A 15,581-nucleotide genomic window follows, 5' to 3' on the forward strand; every position below is an offset into this window, starting at 1 on the left:
ATGTTTCTATGTTACACCGTTAGAACGATGAATAAAAATAAATGTGGGAGTGGGGTCTGGGAAAGATGAGTGTTGGTTATCTTAGAAAATTACCCTGGACCTTCCAGACTTACGATATACAAAGCAGATTGTAACCACATGTATAGTTTGCAACATGTTCATACATTCGACCATAAATTGGTGAAACATGCTAACCTGACTTTAATGGGTTCCTATGGAGTCATGGTTAGAGGTGGGGGCTGCACAGTGGAGTAGCTGCTACCTCACAGCGCCAGAGACCCAGGTTCGATCCTGACTATGGGTGCTGTCTGTATGGAGTTTGTACGTTCTCCCTGTGACCGCCTGGGTTATCTCCGGGGGCTCCGGTTTCCTCCCACACTCCAAAGATGTACAGGTTTGTAGGTTAATTGGCTTTGTCAAAAATTGTAAATTGTCCCTAATGTGTCCCTAATGTGTAGGACAGAACTACTGTACGCGGTGGTCGCTGTCGGTATGGACTCGGTGGGCCGAAAGGCCTGTTTCCATGCTGCATCTTTAAAGTCCAAAAGTCTAAAGGTAGATAAATATTGAAACCCTGCCAAAATAGAGGGCTTCAGGTAAGAGGGGAGGGATTGAAGGTGGACCTCAGGGGCAACATTTTCACTCAGGATACTCTGGAATATCCACTCATTTCACTCTGGAATGAGTTGCCAGAGGATGTTACAGAGTGGACAATTACAATTTTTAGAAAACATTTGGAGAGATATATAGACAGGAAGGGTTTAGAGGGCTGTGGGCCAAATGCTGACAATTGGGACCAGCACAGTATGCCCAAATTGGTCAGCATGGACAGGTTGGGCTGAAGGGCCTCTTTCTGTGACGTACAGCTCTTTGACTCCAACTTTTGTTTTCATGAACTCTCTTAAATTGATCAAACCATTTCATTAGGCCTTTTCAAACCATTAACTGAGTGATCACAAGGTCGTACGGAAGCGTTGTGTTCATCTCGGGTCATTTTGAAAAGAGGAATGGAGTCAGGAATGCATTCCATCGTTCTTGAGATGTGAATTATCAGGAAATATTGGGCAAACTTGGGGCTTCCCAGCTTTGGATGGAAGAGACTGAAAGATGATGACGTGGAGGTATCTTAGACCAGCATCTGCAGTTCTGTCCTACATATCTTAGAAACAACATGGTAAAGTTAACCTTGGCATTTATAGTATTCCTGGATGGTTGATTGGCTTTCTTCCCCTATGAATGTCATGCCTTGATAGATTTAGTTGATCATAAACCACAAAATAATTAAACTAAAACGAAAGATAATTATGTTTTATGAAGTAATTGGGGATGGATGCACTCTGTCTCCTTATAATTAGATTAGAAACTGAAATCAGGGAATGTTGGGTAACATATTTCAGCTCAGTTCATGGTTTAGCATTTCAAAATAAGGGTTTGAAACTTTGTGAAAAAAACAGAAAAATAATCAATTTTCAGATATCAACTAATCTTTTGAGCATTATTCGTATGTTCTAATTTTGTTTTAGAACATGATTTATTTTTTTAAATATGGTCTCCATTTATTGAATTTTTAGAAAAGTAAATGGGTTTGACACAGGACTAAAATAAAAATTTAAAATTAAAAGTTGAAACTTGAGTTTAGGGTTGGATGTACAACTGTGGTTATTGTCTCCCGGATCTACCCCCTTTAATTTTTATAGTTAAACTTTTTTTTTTTTAATTCTCTCTTCCCAATAGTTTATAGTTTTTTTATTTCTTCTTTATTTTTTATTTTCTCTCTTTAAAAAATTAAAAATTGAAGCTATGTAAGAACTTTGTAACAAATTTGTCTTTTATTTCTATCTGTACATATGCTTTTCAAAAATAAAAATATTAAAAAAAAAAAAAAAATGTAAATAAGGACGAGACTAGCCCACCATTTCCTTAACACTCTACTTTGGGACAGTACAAAGGCACAGCAGTCGAGTTGCTGCCTCACAATGCCAGAGACCCGGGTTTGATCATGACCACGGATGTCGTCTGTACGGAGTTTGTACGTTCTCCCTGTGACCGCGTGGGTTTCCTCCGGGTTGCTCCGGTTTCCTCCCACATTCCAAAGTCGTGCAGGTGTGTAGGTTCATTGGCTTCGGTAAATTGTCCCTAGGGTGCAGGATCGGGCTGGTGTACGGGTCAGCGCGGACTCAGTGGGCCGATGGGCCTGTTTCCACGCTGCACCTCCTAAACTAAAACAATAAATCTGTTGCTAGACCCCATTTGCCAAATCTCCTTCAAATATTCAGCTCCGAAAATGAACATTAAAAAAAACACCTGTCCCTTTACCTCCCCCCCCCAACTCCATCCAAGGACCCAAACAGTCTTTCCAGGTGAGACAGAGATTCACCTGCACCTCCTCCAACCTCATCTATTGTATCCGCTGCTCTAGATGTCAACTTATTTACATCGGCGAAACCAAACGCAGGCTCGGCGATCGTTTCGCTCAACACCTTCGCTCAGTCCGCCTCAACCAACCTGATCTCCCGGTGGCTGAGTAGTTCAACTCCCCCTCCCACTCCCAGTCTGACCTTTCTGTCATGGGCCTCCTCCAGTGCCATAGCGAGGCCCACCGGAAATTGGAGGAACAGCACCTCATATTTCGTTTGGGCAGCTTGCAGCCCAGCGGTAAGGACATTGACTTCTCCAACTTTATATAGTTCCTCTGTCCCTCTCTTCCCATCCCCCTTCCCAGTTCTCCCTCTATCTTCCTGTCTCCACCTATATCCTTCCTTTGTCCCGCCCACCTGACATCAGTCTGAAGAAGGGTCTCGACCCATTCCTTCTCTCCCGAGATGCTGCCTGACCTGCTGAGTTACTCCAGCATTTTGTGAAATAAATACCTTCGATTTGTACCAGCATCTGCAGTTATTTTCTTACATTAAAAAAAACAAGCCTGCCTATCAATTTCAAACATTTACGCACAGGAAAACAAGTCCCTGCTTCATCTTCTCTTGTAGCGAGACAACATTCAACAAATGATGTTCACTCGCGGCAGTGTAAAGGGAAATTCGACATGTGCTCAGCAGGTAAGTGGGGCGGGAAGGACACAGTGTTGAGAGAAGGTTAGAATAGGTCTCTTCAGTGGGAATGCAGAATTCCTTTGCATAATCTCATCACGGTATCTCAAAGAACTTTTTTTCTGTCTCTCTGCCCCTTTCAGGCTGAATTAGAACGCTGTATTTTGCAGATGACAGGAGCTGTCAGTGTTGATCCTCCCTTGTTACATGGAGCTGTAGTCACCGGCTAGCTCCTGCAACTAATCTCGAAGGAAGAGCCACAATTTCCAGAAATACCACTTGCACGATTTAGGTCATTTTAAATTAATTAAACAGTGCTAACACATGACAATAACCAGAACAGCATATTAATCATCTGATACCATGAACTGTAGCCATTTAATTTATTCACACGTACAAATGAAAGTGCGGAGTGATTAAATTTAAAAAAAATTTTGAACAGTGATTGTACCACATCCCATGCAGTTAAAGATTATTAAAGATTCAGCCCTGAGGAAACACAGGCCATTTGCTTCTGCTTCATTAACTCCACACTTCAACCATATTACCAAGCTCCTTGTTGCTAGGTCATGTCAGGCCTTATTAGCAAAACAAAACACACAACCTCAACTTCGGGCGGCACGGTGGCGCAGCGGTAGAGCTACTGCCTTACAGCACTAGAGACCCGGGTTCGATCCTGACTACAGGTGTTGTCCGTACGGAGTTTGCATGTTCTCCCCCGTGTCCTGCGTGGGTTTTCTCCAGTTTCCTCCCACTCTCCAAAGACGTACAGGTTTGTAGGTTAATTGGCTTGCTATAATTGTAAACTGTCCCTAGTGTGTGTAGGATAGTGTTAATGCCCGGGGATCGCTGGTCGGCGTGGACTCGGTGGGCCGAAGGGCCTGTTTCTGCATTGTATCTCTAAACTAAAACTAAACTGAACCTAACCTTCTGCCGTGGAGTGGATTAAATGTGTAGTCACACCTCATATGACGAACCCCATCACCAAAGTGCAATACTTCCCAAGCCACCTGCGTATAGAGTTGTAAATCTGTGGAATTCTCTGTTTCAGAAGGCAGTGGAGGCCAATTCTCTGGATGCTTTCAAGAGAGAGCTAGATAGAGCTCTTAAGGATAGCGGAGTCAGGGGGTATGGGGAGAAGGCAGGAACAGGGTACTGATTGAGAATGATCAGCCATGATCACATTGAATGGCGGTGCTGGCTCGAAGGGATGAATGGCCTACTCCTGCACGTATTGTCTATTGTCTATTGCCAATGGTGGAGATGTTCATGTCCCTGCTATGGTGCATTGCAAGATAACTTTGGAAAGCACACCAAAGACAAGGGGACAGGGCACATCATGTTCCACCTCAGATGGATTTCAGAATGTCTTTGAGTTGTCACTCGTATTCCTTGGAACTCCCCCACTGTAATTTTCGGTTTAGGTTTGGCTTTAGGGTTATTATTATTATCTCAGGTGCAGTGAAAATAGAGTCCTACAGTAGTGCGTATCACTGCAGAAACTGCAGCTATCATCTTCCAATCCTCTCTTAATTCTGGGAAGAGCCATAAAGTAATAAGAGCATGGAAACAGGCCCTTCAGCCCAACTTATCCATGCCAGCCAACAAGCCCCTCGACACTAGTCCCGCTTCCCTGCATTTGGCCCATATCCCTCTAAACCTATCCAATCCATGTACCTGTCCAAATGTATTTAAAACTGAATGACAGTACCTGCCTCAGCTCGTTCCTCCGGCAGATCGTTCCATACACCTACCACCCTTTGTGTCAAAAGGCTGCCCCTCAGGTTCCTATTGGATCTTTCACCCCCCTCACCTTAAATCGATGTCCTCTGGTTCTTGATTCCCTTACTCTGGAGAAAACGTCTGTGCATTTACCCCATCTATTCCTCTCATGATCTTATACACCGCTACAAGATCGCCTCTCAGCTTCCTGAAGTCCAAGGAACAAAGTCCTAGTCTGTTCAACTGCTCTATAAGATCACCCCTCGTCTGAAGAAGGGTCTCAACCCGAAACGTCACCCATTCCTTCTCTCCTGAGATGCTGCCTGACCCGCTGAGTTACTCCAGCATTTTGTGAAATAAATACCTTCGATTTGTACCAGCATCTGCAGTTATTTTCTTTCACCCCTCGTCCTCCTGCGCTTTGTATTACATGCTATCCAAACAGATCAGATAATACTGTACATAACTGCCATCGTATCAAACTCAAATACAATAGATAGATGAAAGGTGAAGATGCAGAGTACAGAATATAACTCTCAGCTTTGTATTGCATCAATTCCGTAGACAAAGTCTAATTTTTCACAATGGGTGAGAAGTGAAGTGGACAGTACCCTAGTTTATTGGGTGGGTCGAAGGGCCTGTTTCCATGCTGTTCAATCAATCAACGGTATGGCTGGGAGGCCGTATTGTCACAGTACGGGCAAGTTCACAACCAAGGGTCCATCCCTAATCATTCATCGGAATAACGGAATCAAGGGACATGGGGAGAAAGCATGAACGGGGTACTGATTTTGGATGATCAGCCATGACCATATTGAATGGCGGTGCTGGCTCGAAGGGCCGAATGGCCTTTTCCTGCACCTATTTTCTATGTTTCTATCAACGCTAGTGAAAATGGATTTGATTTTAAACAGGAGCATCAGGGTGAAAAATATTTCCAGTAATCTAAAGAACAATCAGCCAACAACCAGTTGCTAACGTAATGTGTTTCGTATGCAATGTGAAATTGGGTTTTGACAAGAAGGTTTCTTTACAAACGGCAGCAATTGATATCTTGGTCTGATTAGCAGATGCCACTAACACAATGCTTATTGTTAAAGATATTCAGACAAACCTGTTCCTTTATTCTTCGAGTCTTTTTTGCACCATTGCACACAATGCTCTTTTGCATAATACTCACATCTTTTTTTCTACAATGCTCTGGGAAAAGCCTACTTTGTGAATTTTTCTACTTGAAAGAAGGTTAATGTTAATGTTTTTTTTCAAGAAGCAGAATCACACGGACTAAGTATTGAAAAACAAATGTATCCAAAGCAAATATCAGTGATGTGGAGAAACAACAAATCACTGCGCTTTCCCGGAGCTCTTAAAATAATAAAGTTGAACTGATGTTTGCAACCGTGTTTCAGGCGATTGTCCGTCTTTATAAGTTGCTTAGAGACTGAAGCATGTATTTAATTATTAATCTTCTGGAAAACCGTTTACAGTCGTGGCAAAGAGTGGTCATTGGCAAATTGTTTACCAATGCTGGCGACTTGTTAGGGTGAATGCCAAGGGGCTCTGATTATTTCTAATTATTACTAATACTCTGATTATTTCTAGCGTGCAGAGTCGGTAATTAACTTTAGTGATGGAATGAATGGCTGAGACATAAATTAATAATACCAGACCACACAAAACAAATATAAACACATGATTTTTTCTAGGTACAGTGAGGAGGCGGATTAACAGTCACCAGGGGTCTACATATAATAACACATCATTATTTAAATAAGTATATCTATATGAACATATAAGGGTGTATGAGTATTTTTGTATTAATATCTGACTTATTATACGGGTGGGTGACTATATTTGTATTTATATTTTGTATGTAAATGGTCGGGTATATGTATGTATATGATTGGCCTAATGTATGTATATATATCAGATGTAGTTAATATAGACATTATTGTGTAAATAGGTATATTCATATGAGTGTAGGGGTGAGTGAGTATATATGTAGTTATATATGCATTTTAGGTATTAGTTATTATAGATAATACTTGATAAATATTGATCAGGGAATGGGGGTGGGATTAAATAAGTTTACACTTCTTCCTACTCCTTTTCGCACATGTTAAGTAATGGATGAAATTCCTTGTATTTCTTCTGGGTTTTTTTGTGGTTTATTTTGTTTTTTTAATTGATGTCTTTTAACATGTACGAAATAAAATAAAATGAAATGAAATGAAATGAAATAATTGCCTTAAGCTACCTTTACGAGCTGGCCCGAGTCTCTGGAACTGGGCTGTGAATATATATCTTTCAAGGTTGAGATTTGAGGGATCTAGTTTAGTTTAGCTTCGTTTCCTTTCATTGAGAGATACACAGTGTGTAAACAGGCCCATTCGGCCCACCAAGACGATACTGACCAGTGATCACACATGCATACTCGCTCTATCCTACACACTCGGGACAACTTACAGAAGCCAATTGACTGACCAACCTGCACGTCTTTGGAATGTGGGGGGAAACCAAAGCACCCAAAGGAAACCCACGCGGTCACAGAGAGAACTGCGTACAGGCAGCACCCGAGGTCCGGGATCGAACCCAGGTCCCTGGCGCTGTGAGGCAGCAACTCTACCGCTGCGCCACCGTGCCGCTTAATTTCTATTACCCTCTCAAATGGTTGCATTTTGGGACCAGTAGAACTCTTGTGAAATTTCAATCATTTTCTCTTATAAATTCATAAATGGGCATATAATAGTGGGTTGAATACAGTCCAGCTGTGATATCATCTTAAACTCATCATCTGGATACATGTTGAACAATATTTGAAGGTATTGTTTCAACTGTTTCTATTCCAAGAACCTTAGAAAGTAATAGCAAGATTATTGATTGATTGATTGAAAGATGCAGCATGGACACTGGCCCTTTGGCCCACCAAGTTCATACCGACCATTGATCACCCGTTCGCACTAGTTCCATGTTATCCCTCTTTTGCATCCGCTCCTTACACACTAGGGGCGATTTCACAGAGACCAATTAACCTACAAACCCGCACGTCTTTGCGAAGTGGGAGGAAACCGGAGCACCCAGGGGATATCCACATAGTTACAGGGGCAGCGTGCAAACTCCACACAGACAGAACCTGAGGTCAGGAACGAACCCAGGTCTTTGGCATTGTGAGGCTGCAGAACTACCAGCTGCTCCACTGTGCTTCTAGCCAATGAACAACCTTTTTTCACTGCTTTAGCAGTCAAGGGCGGCACAGTGGCACAGCGGTAGAGTTGCTGCCTTACAGCACCAGAGACCTGTATTCCATCCTGACCACAGGTGCTGTCTGTATGGAGTTTGTACGTTCTCCACGACCATGTGGGTTTTCTCCAGGTGCTCCAGCTTCTTCCCACACTCCAAAGATGTACAGGTTTGTAGGTTAATTGGCTTTGGTATAATTGTAAAATTGTCCCTAGCGTGCAGGATTGTGCTAGTGTACAGGGTGATCGCTGGTCGACGCGGACTCGGTGGGCTGAAGGGCCTGTTTCTGTGCTGTATCTCTAAAGTCTGTAGTCTGAAGGATGCAGTGATAAGGTTTCATGGAAGGAGATAAAGACCTTACCACACAAAATGCTGGAGTAAGCCATTCCTTCTCTCCTGAGATGCTGCCTGACCTGCTGAGTTACTCCAGCATTTTGTGAAATAAATACCTTCGATTTGTACCAGCATCTGCAGTTATTTTCTTACAAGATCTTACCACAGGTGGCCTCCATCTTACTTCCATGTTTCCAAACTGCTTGTGTTATTATATGTTGGACAACCTCATCATCTTCATAATAACACCAGCAGTTTGGCCATTTGACAGTCTGAAGAAGGGTCTTGACCCGAAACGTCACCGATTCCTTTTCTCCAGAGATGCTGCCTGACCCGCTGAGTTACTCCAGCATTTCGTGTCTATATTAATGATCTTCAAATCAGATTGTTTCCAGCTGAACAATAGCTTTAGATGTGCAGGAAAGAATTGCAGATGCTGGTTTAAACCGAAGATCGACACAAAAAGCTGGAGTAACTCAGCGGGACAGGCAGCATCTCTGAAGAATAGGAATAAGTGACGTTTTAGGTCGCGACCCTTCTTCAGACGTGTCGATGGTTATATGCCAAGCTACTTTATGTAAAGAACAGAAAAATCTCAAACTCCCACCACATTTCAAACATCAATGCTGGGTTTAAAAAATGTCAACAAGACCTGATTAAATATGCCTTCAAGGTTTGGTTATGCAAACTTAACCCTCGAGTTAAATCCCAACACAAACTAAAGATTTCCTGTCGCTTGAAATAAGAACGCAAGGAGAAACAACTCACTCTAACGCTTCCACCATCGGTGATTATAGAGTCATAGAGTCACACAGCGTGGAAACAGGCCACTCGGTCCAACTTGCCCACACTCGCCAACATGCCCAGTCTACACTCGTCCCAATTGCCTGCGTTTGGCCCATATTCCTCTAAACCTGTTCTATCCATGTACCTGTTCAACTGTTTCTTAAATGTTGCGATAGTCCCTACCTCAATTACCTCCTCTGGCAGCTCGTTCCATAAACCCACCACCCTTTGTGTGGAAAAGTTAACCCCTCAGATTCCTAATAAATATTTTCCCCTTCCATTTAAACCTATGTCCTCTGGTTCTCGATTCCCCAACTCTGGGCAAGAGACTCTGCGCATCCCGATCTATCCCTCCCCTGATTTTATGCACCTCTCTCAGACCACCCTTCATTGAGTCCCAGCCTACTCAACCTCTCCCAATGGCTCAGACCCTCGAGTCCTGGCAACATCCTCGTAACTCTTCTCTGTGGCCTTTTCAGCTTGACAACATGTGATGACGTGCATTTGCATCGGAACCACACAGGAGAACAAAGGGGTGGAGCGCAATGTCGTGCAGTGTTGGACAATGTTGGACCGCCAGAGGTGAACAGAGGAACAACAAAGGCAACCTTACCTTCAGCACGTTGGGGTCGGATGATTTGCACGCCACAGACTCCGACACGTCTGTCACAGTGCTGTCCTCCTCCACAACGATGACTTTTACAGGGACAGCCACAGTTTTGCCCGTGAGGATTGCAGTGTTGAGGATTTCGGTGTTCTGCAAATCAAAGAGTTTCAGTTCACATTATTAAGAGCCTACACCTTGTTTCAATCGCGTCAGTTATTCCACCGGACTGAGCTCCCTTTCCCTCTCCACCCCTGCAAACAGTCTGAAGAAAGAACCCGACCCGAAACGTCACCGATCCACGTTCTCCAGGGCTGCTGCCCGGCCCATTGAGTTACTCCAGCATTTTGTGTTTTTCACTGAGCGGTCAAATGTTCCTTTCTCATGTATTATTGTTCCTACATTCAGAGTGCAGAAAGATGCCAAACCAGCACTTTCCACATCACTGCCAATTTAGGTTGAAATATGTCGTACATTGCAAGCACAAATAAATGATTGTAAGGTTACACTTGTGCAATCTGGCAACTGGGCTGGCCAAATATTAAAGCCACACACCTTCTCTGCTGTCCCTGTTCAAGTACCTACTATGTTTGAGATAATGAGAGCATAGAGTCTATGATTTTAGATTTTAGATTTAGATTTAGAGATACAGCGCAGAAACAGGCCCTTCGGCCGCCCAGCGATCCCTGCACATTAACACTATCCTACACACACTAGGGACAATTTTTACATTCACCCAGTCAATTAACCTACATACCTGTACATCTTTAGAGTGTGGGAGGAAACCGAAGATCTCGGAGAAAACCCACGCAGGTCACGGGGAGAACGTACAAACTCCGTACAGACGGCGCCCGTAGCCAGGATCGAACCTGAGTCTCCGGCGCTGCATTCGCTGTAAGGCAGCAACTCTACCGCTGCGCCACCGTGTCGCCCTTGGATTCTACTTGGTCCAACTCAGGGCGGCACGGTGGCGCAGCGGCAGAGTTGCTACCGGACAGCGCCAGAGACCCGGGTTCGAACCTGACTACGGGTGCTGTCTGTGTGGAGTTTGCATGTTCTCCCTGTGACCACGTGGGTTTTTGTCCAGGTGCTCCAGTCTCCTCCCACACTCCAAAGACGTACAGGTTTGTAGGTTAATTGGCTTGGATATAATTATAAAATTGTTCCGTTTGTAGGATAGTGTTGGCGTATAGGGCGGTTACAGGTCGACAGGGACGTGGTGCGCCGAAGGGCTTGTTTGCGCACAGTATCTCTAAAATCTAAGGTCAAGTCTAAAGTCCAAAGACTCACCCATCCTGAGCAAGTTGTCTGAGCTTGTCTGTGTTTGGCCCACATTTCCCAAATATTTCTAAATGTTTTTTAAAACAGCATAATTGCAACCGTCCCTTCCTTCCACACACTCACCGCTTACTGTGTGAAAAACCTGCCTCTCAGATCCCCTTAAAATCATCCCCCTCTTACCTTGCATCTATCTATGCCCTCTAGTTTCAGACGTGACTACCCTGGGAAAAAGAAGACGGCTATCCACCTTATCTGCACCTTCATATTATATACCTCCATTTAAAATGGCGGCACGGTGGCACAGTAGTAGAGTTGCTGCCTTACAGCGAATGCAGCGCCGGAGACCTGGGTTCGATCCCAACTATGGGTGCTGTCTGTACGGAGTTTGTACGTTCTCCTCGTGACCTGCCTGCGTTTCCTCCGAGATCTTCGGTTTCCTCCCACACTCCAAAGACGTACAGGTTTGTAGGTTAATTGGCTTGGTAAATGTAAAATTTGTCCCTAGTGTGTGTAGGATAGTGTTAATATGTGGGGATCACTGGTCGGCACGGACCCGATGGGCCGAAGGGACTGTTTCCACGTTTTATCTCTAAACTAAACTAAACTAAACTAAAATCATGAGAGAAAGCCCCTCAGCCTCCCACCTTCCAGGGGGAAAAAAAGCCCCAGTCCATCCTCCCCTTATAACTCAAGCCCTCCAGTCCCAGTAACAACCTTGTGAATCTTTTCTTCATCCTTTCCGGCTTAATCACACAGTTCCTACAGCTGACCGACCAGAATTGCACACGATATTCCGAGTGTAGCCTGGCCAACATCTTGTACAGTTCATAGTCGTACAGCATGGAAACAGGCTCTTCCGCCCACCTTGGCCATGCCACCCCAGATACCCCATCTCCACTAGTCCCACCTGCTCGCATTAGGCCCATATCCCTCTAAAATGTTCTATCCATGTACCCGTCCAAATGTCCTTTAAATGTTGTTCTATTACCTGCCTCAACTACCTCCAATGGCAGCTCCTGTACCCACCATCAACTGAGTGAAGAGGTCAGCCCTCAGGGTCCTATTCAATGTGCCCCTCTCATCTTAAACCTATGTCCCCTGATTCCTGGTTCCTTCTCTGGGTAAAAGACTGTGCCTATCTTCACCCGATCTATACCCCTCATAATCTTTTGCACTCTGTAAGATCATCCCTCAGCCTCCTACGCTCCAAGGAATAAAGTTTTCTATTCATTCAAATAAGATCCTGTCCATAATGTCAGAAAAAGATACCACAGTGTTCTCCAAAATTGTAGGGTTCTCTAAATGTCCATGCAAATTCCTCCATCCACGACCGCTAGAAATTGCAGCAAACTGTGGAGGCAGACCAGACCATCACACAAACCAACCACCCTTCTATTGACTCCGTTTATACCTCACACTGCCTCGGCAAGGCCAGCAGCATGATCAAGGAACAGTCGCACCCTGGCCAATCCCTCTTCTCCCCTCTCCCATCAGGCAAAAGGTATAGAAGTGTGAAAACGCACACCTCCAGATTCAGTTTCTTCCCAGCTGTTACCAGGCAAATGTACCATCCTACCACAACCAGAGAGCAGTGTTGAACTACCATCGACCTCTTTGGTGACCCTTGGACTATCCTTGATCGGACTTTGCTGGCTTTACCGTGCACTAAACGTCATTCCCTTATCATTGTAAATCCTTCCTTTGTCCCGCCCCCTGACATCAGTCTGAAGAAAGGTCTCGACCCGAAACGTCACCCATTTCTTCTCTCCTGAGATGCTGCCTGACCTGCTGACCTGAGTTACTCCAGCATTTTGTGAATAAATACCTTCGATTTGTACCAGCATCTGCAGTTATTTTCTTATACATTGTAAATGGCTCGATTGAAATCATGCGTTGTCTTTCTGCTGCCTGACTGGATTGCACACGACAAAAGCTACTAAACTTTAAAAGCTCTTCAAGGGCCGGGCATCTCTTTGGAATGCCACAAGGGCAGAAGAGGTTGAATAGAAATGCATGTTTTTCTTTCATTTTTATGCATTCCCTCACATTCAACGACAGTTAAGCATAAAACGTTGCAACACGCTGCCAAGGAAGACTTAGTTTCGAGCACATTACCGCTCCCCAATTGACAGGATAAGCAAGGATGGACAATTGCATGGAGCTGTGCCAGAACTCAACCTGGGAACACACAAATAAACCACTTGCTTTTCTGGGAAGGCAGCCAGAAGACAAAAGTACGGCCGCATCATGTTCCTGTTTGTTTGGGGAGAGAATTCACAGGTGGCCAGCTGGAAGCAACAAGGCACTTCTAATACTTTCTTATTGATGTGTGGAAGCATATACACACACACCAGAGTTCAATGCAACAGGGCAGAGGCTTCAGGAGAGAAGGGAAAGACCCAAGGGGAACTTTAGGGGAAATCTTTTCCTGTGTCTGAAATGAGCTGCCAGAGGAAGCTATAGAAACGGATTCAATTGTGACTTTTTAAAAAAACATTCGGACACATATTTGGACAGGAAAGGTTCAGAGGGCTGTGGGGGAAAATGCAGATGACTGGAATGAGACACCAACTTTGTTGGGCAGGCGATGGAGCTCAGTGGTAGAGCGCATGCTTTCTATGTCTGTGGCCTCAGGTTCAATCCCCGGCATCTCCGTTCATTTTTTTTACATGAATAGGAAAGGTTTAGTGGGATATGGGGCATACGTGGGGAAATGGGAGGAGCTCAGATGGGGTATCTTGGACAGCATGGGACAAGTTGGGCCGAAGAACCAGTTTCTATGCTCTATGACTCTAACTTGGCTGCACGGATACAGTGGGCTGAAGGGCCTGTATCTGTGCTTTATGACTACTTTGCTTGCAGTGACTAGTTGGGCTGAGGGGCCCATTTCTATGCTATAGTTCTGTAACAGAGATTGGTGGTTTTAGGGTATTACATCATGGTATTATAGAGAAACCATGAGGTCGGCAGATTTAAACTTCACTCATTGTTCTGAATGAGGGGAAGAATGAAGATCAATTGTATTCTCCTATTTATGCAGTCATTTAGACTTCAGACTTCAGACATACAGCGTGGAAACAGACCCTTTGGCCCACCGAGTCCGTGCCGACCAGGGATTACCCCACACTCTGGCACTATTCTACTAGGGACAATTTACAATCTTTTTATCGAAACCAATTAACCTACAAACCTGTACGTCTTTGGAATGTGGGACTAAACCGGAGCACCCAGAGAAAACCAACACAGGTACAATGAATAAACTCCTTGCAGACAGCACCCGTAGTTAGGATTTAACCAGGGTCCCTGCCACTGTAATTTTTAGAGATACAGCGCGGAAACAGGCCCTGCGGCCCACCAGGTCCGCGCCGACCGGCGATCCCCGCACACTAACACTCTCTGACACCCACTGGGGACAATTTCTACATTTACCAAGCCAATTAACCTACAAACCTGCACGTCTTTGGGGTGCGGGAGGAAACCGAAGATCTCGGAGAAAACCCACACAGGTCACGGGGAAAACGTGCAAACTCCGTGCAGACGGCACTCAGAGTCGGGATCGAACACGGGTCTCTGGCGCTGCATTGGCTGTAAGGCAGCAACTCTACCGCTGCGCCACCGTGACCGCCCTAATTTGGGTGGTTCAGTGGCCCAGCTGGTGGAGCTGCTGCCTCACAGCACCAGATAGCCGTGTTCGGACATATCCTTGGGTGTTGCCTGTGTGGAGTTTGCACGATCTCCCTGAGGCTGCGTGGGTTTTCTCCCGGCGCTCCGGTCTCCTCCCACATCCCAAGGACATGCGGGTTTGGAGATTAATTAGCCCTCAATTAAATTGTCCCTAATGTGTAGGGGGTGGATGATAAAGGGGGATGACATAGAACTAGTGTGAATCGATGGTCGACATGGACTCGGTGGGGCTGAAGGGCCTGCTTCCATGCTGAGTCTTTCAGTCGATGAAGAAATCAGAGCCATCTTGCACACATGGGCACTGAACAATGAGATCGCTGCTAAAACTCTCCAGCTGAATTATGCTCTCCTGCCACATTTACAATACTCTTAGGGCCTTGGGAAAGTTTGGTGCAAAGGTTCTCTGTGCTGTTGGCAACTTCAGATCACACGTTAGATGAGGAGCCCCTTGAGCTTCTGCAATCCATTATCTAAGGAGGGAGCATCTGAGGTGTGGGAGCACTGTGGCCATGGAGAGCATATTCTTTATCGTCACACACTGATTCTTGCATCGTGAGAGATATATGCAACGAGCTGGGAATTGTCTCCATGGCAATTTGTAATTACACAGCACCAAAACAATGGATAGTTCACTTGCAGGGTTACGGACTAGTGAATATACTTATGAAACAATTTTATATGTTTCTTTCGAAGATAGACACAAAAAGCTGGAGTAACTCGGCGGGACAGGCAGCATCTCTGGAGAGAAGGAATGGGTGACGTTTCGGATCGAGACCCTTCTTCAGACGTTATATGTTTATCTTTAAATGTTTATGTTCTTCTAACTTGGAAAATGGAAGCACACACTAAAATGCAGCAGGCTATTGGACTCAAATCCAAGTGTC

At 44.8% G+C, this 15,581-nt stretch overlaps 1 protein-coding gene across 1 annotated transcript in view; it reads right to left on the minus strand.

Moving 5' to 3' along the window:
- LOC144605978 (transmembrane protein 132C-like) overlaps positions 1-15,581 on the minus strand; it is an 807,862-nt gene that overhangs the window by 121,453 nt on the left and 670,828 nt on the right. The window contains exon 5 of the mRNA XM_078421707.1: positions 9,742-9,885. Coding sequence (XP_078277833.1) covers positions 9,742-9,885 — 144 coding nt within the window. The remainder of the gene's footprint in view (positions 1-9,741; positions 9,886-15,581) is intronic.

The sequence above is a fragment of the Rhinoraja longicauda genome, chromosome 25 (genome assembly GCF_053455715.1).
Source record: "Rhinoraja longicauda isolate Sanriku21f chromosome 25, sRhiLon1.1, whole genome shotgun sequence".
Taxonomy (NCBI): domain Eukaryota; kingdom Metazoa; phylum Chordata; class Chondrichthyes; order Rajiformes; family Arhynchobatidae; genus Rhinoraja; species Rhinoraja longicauda.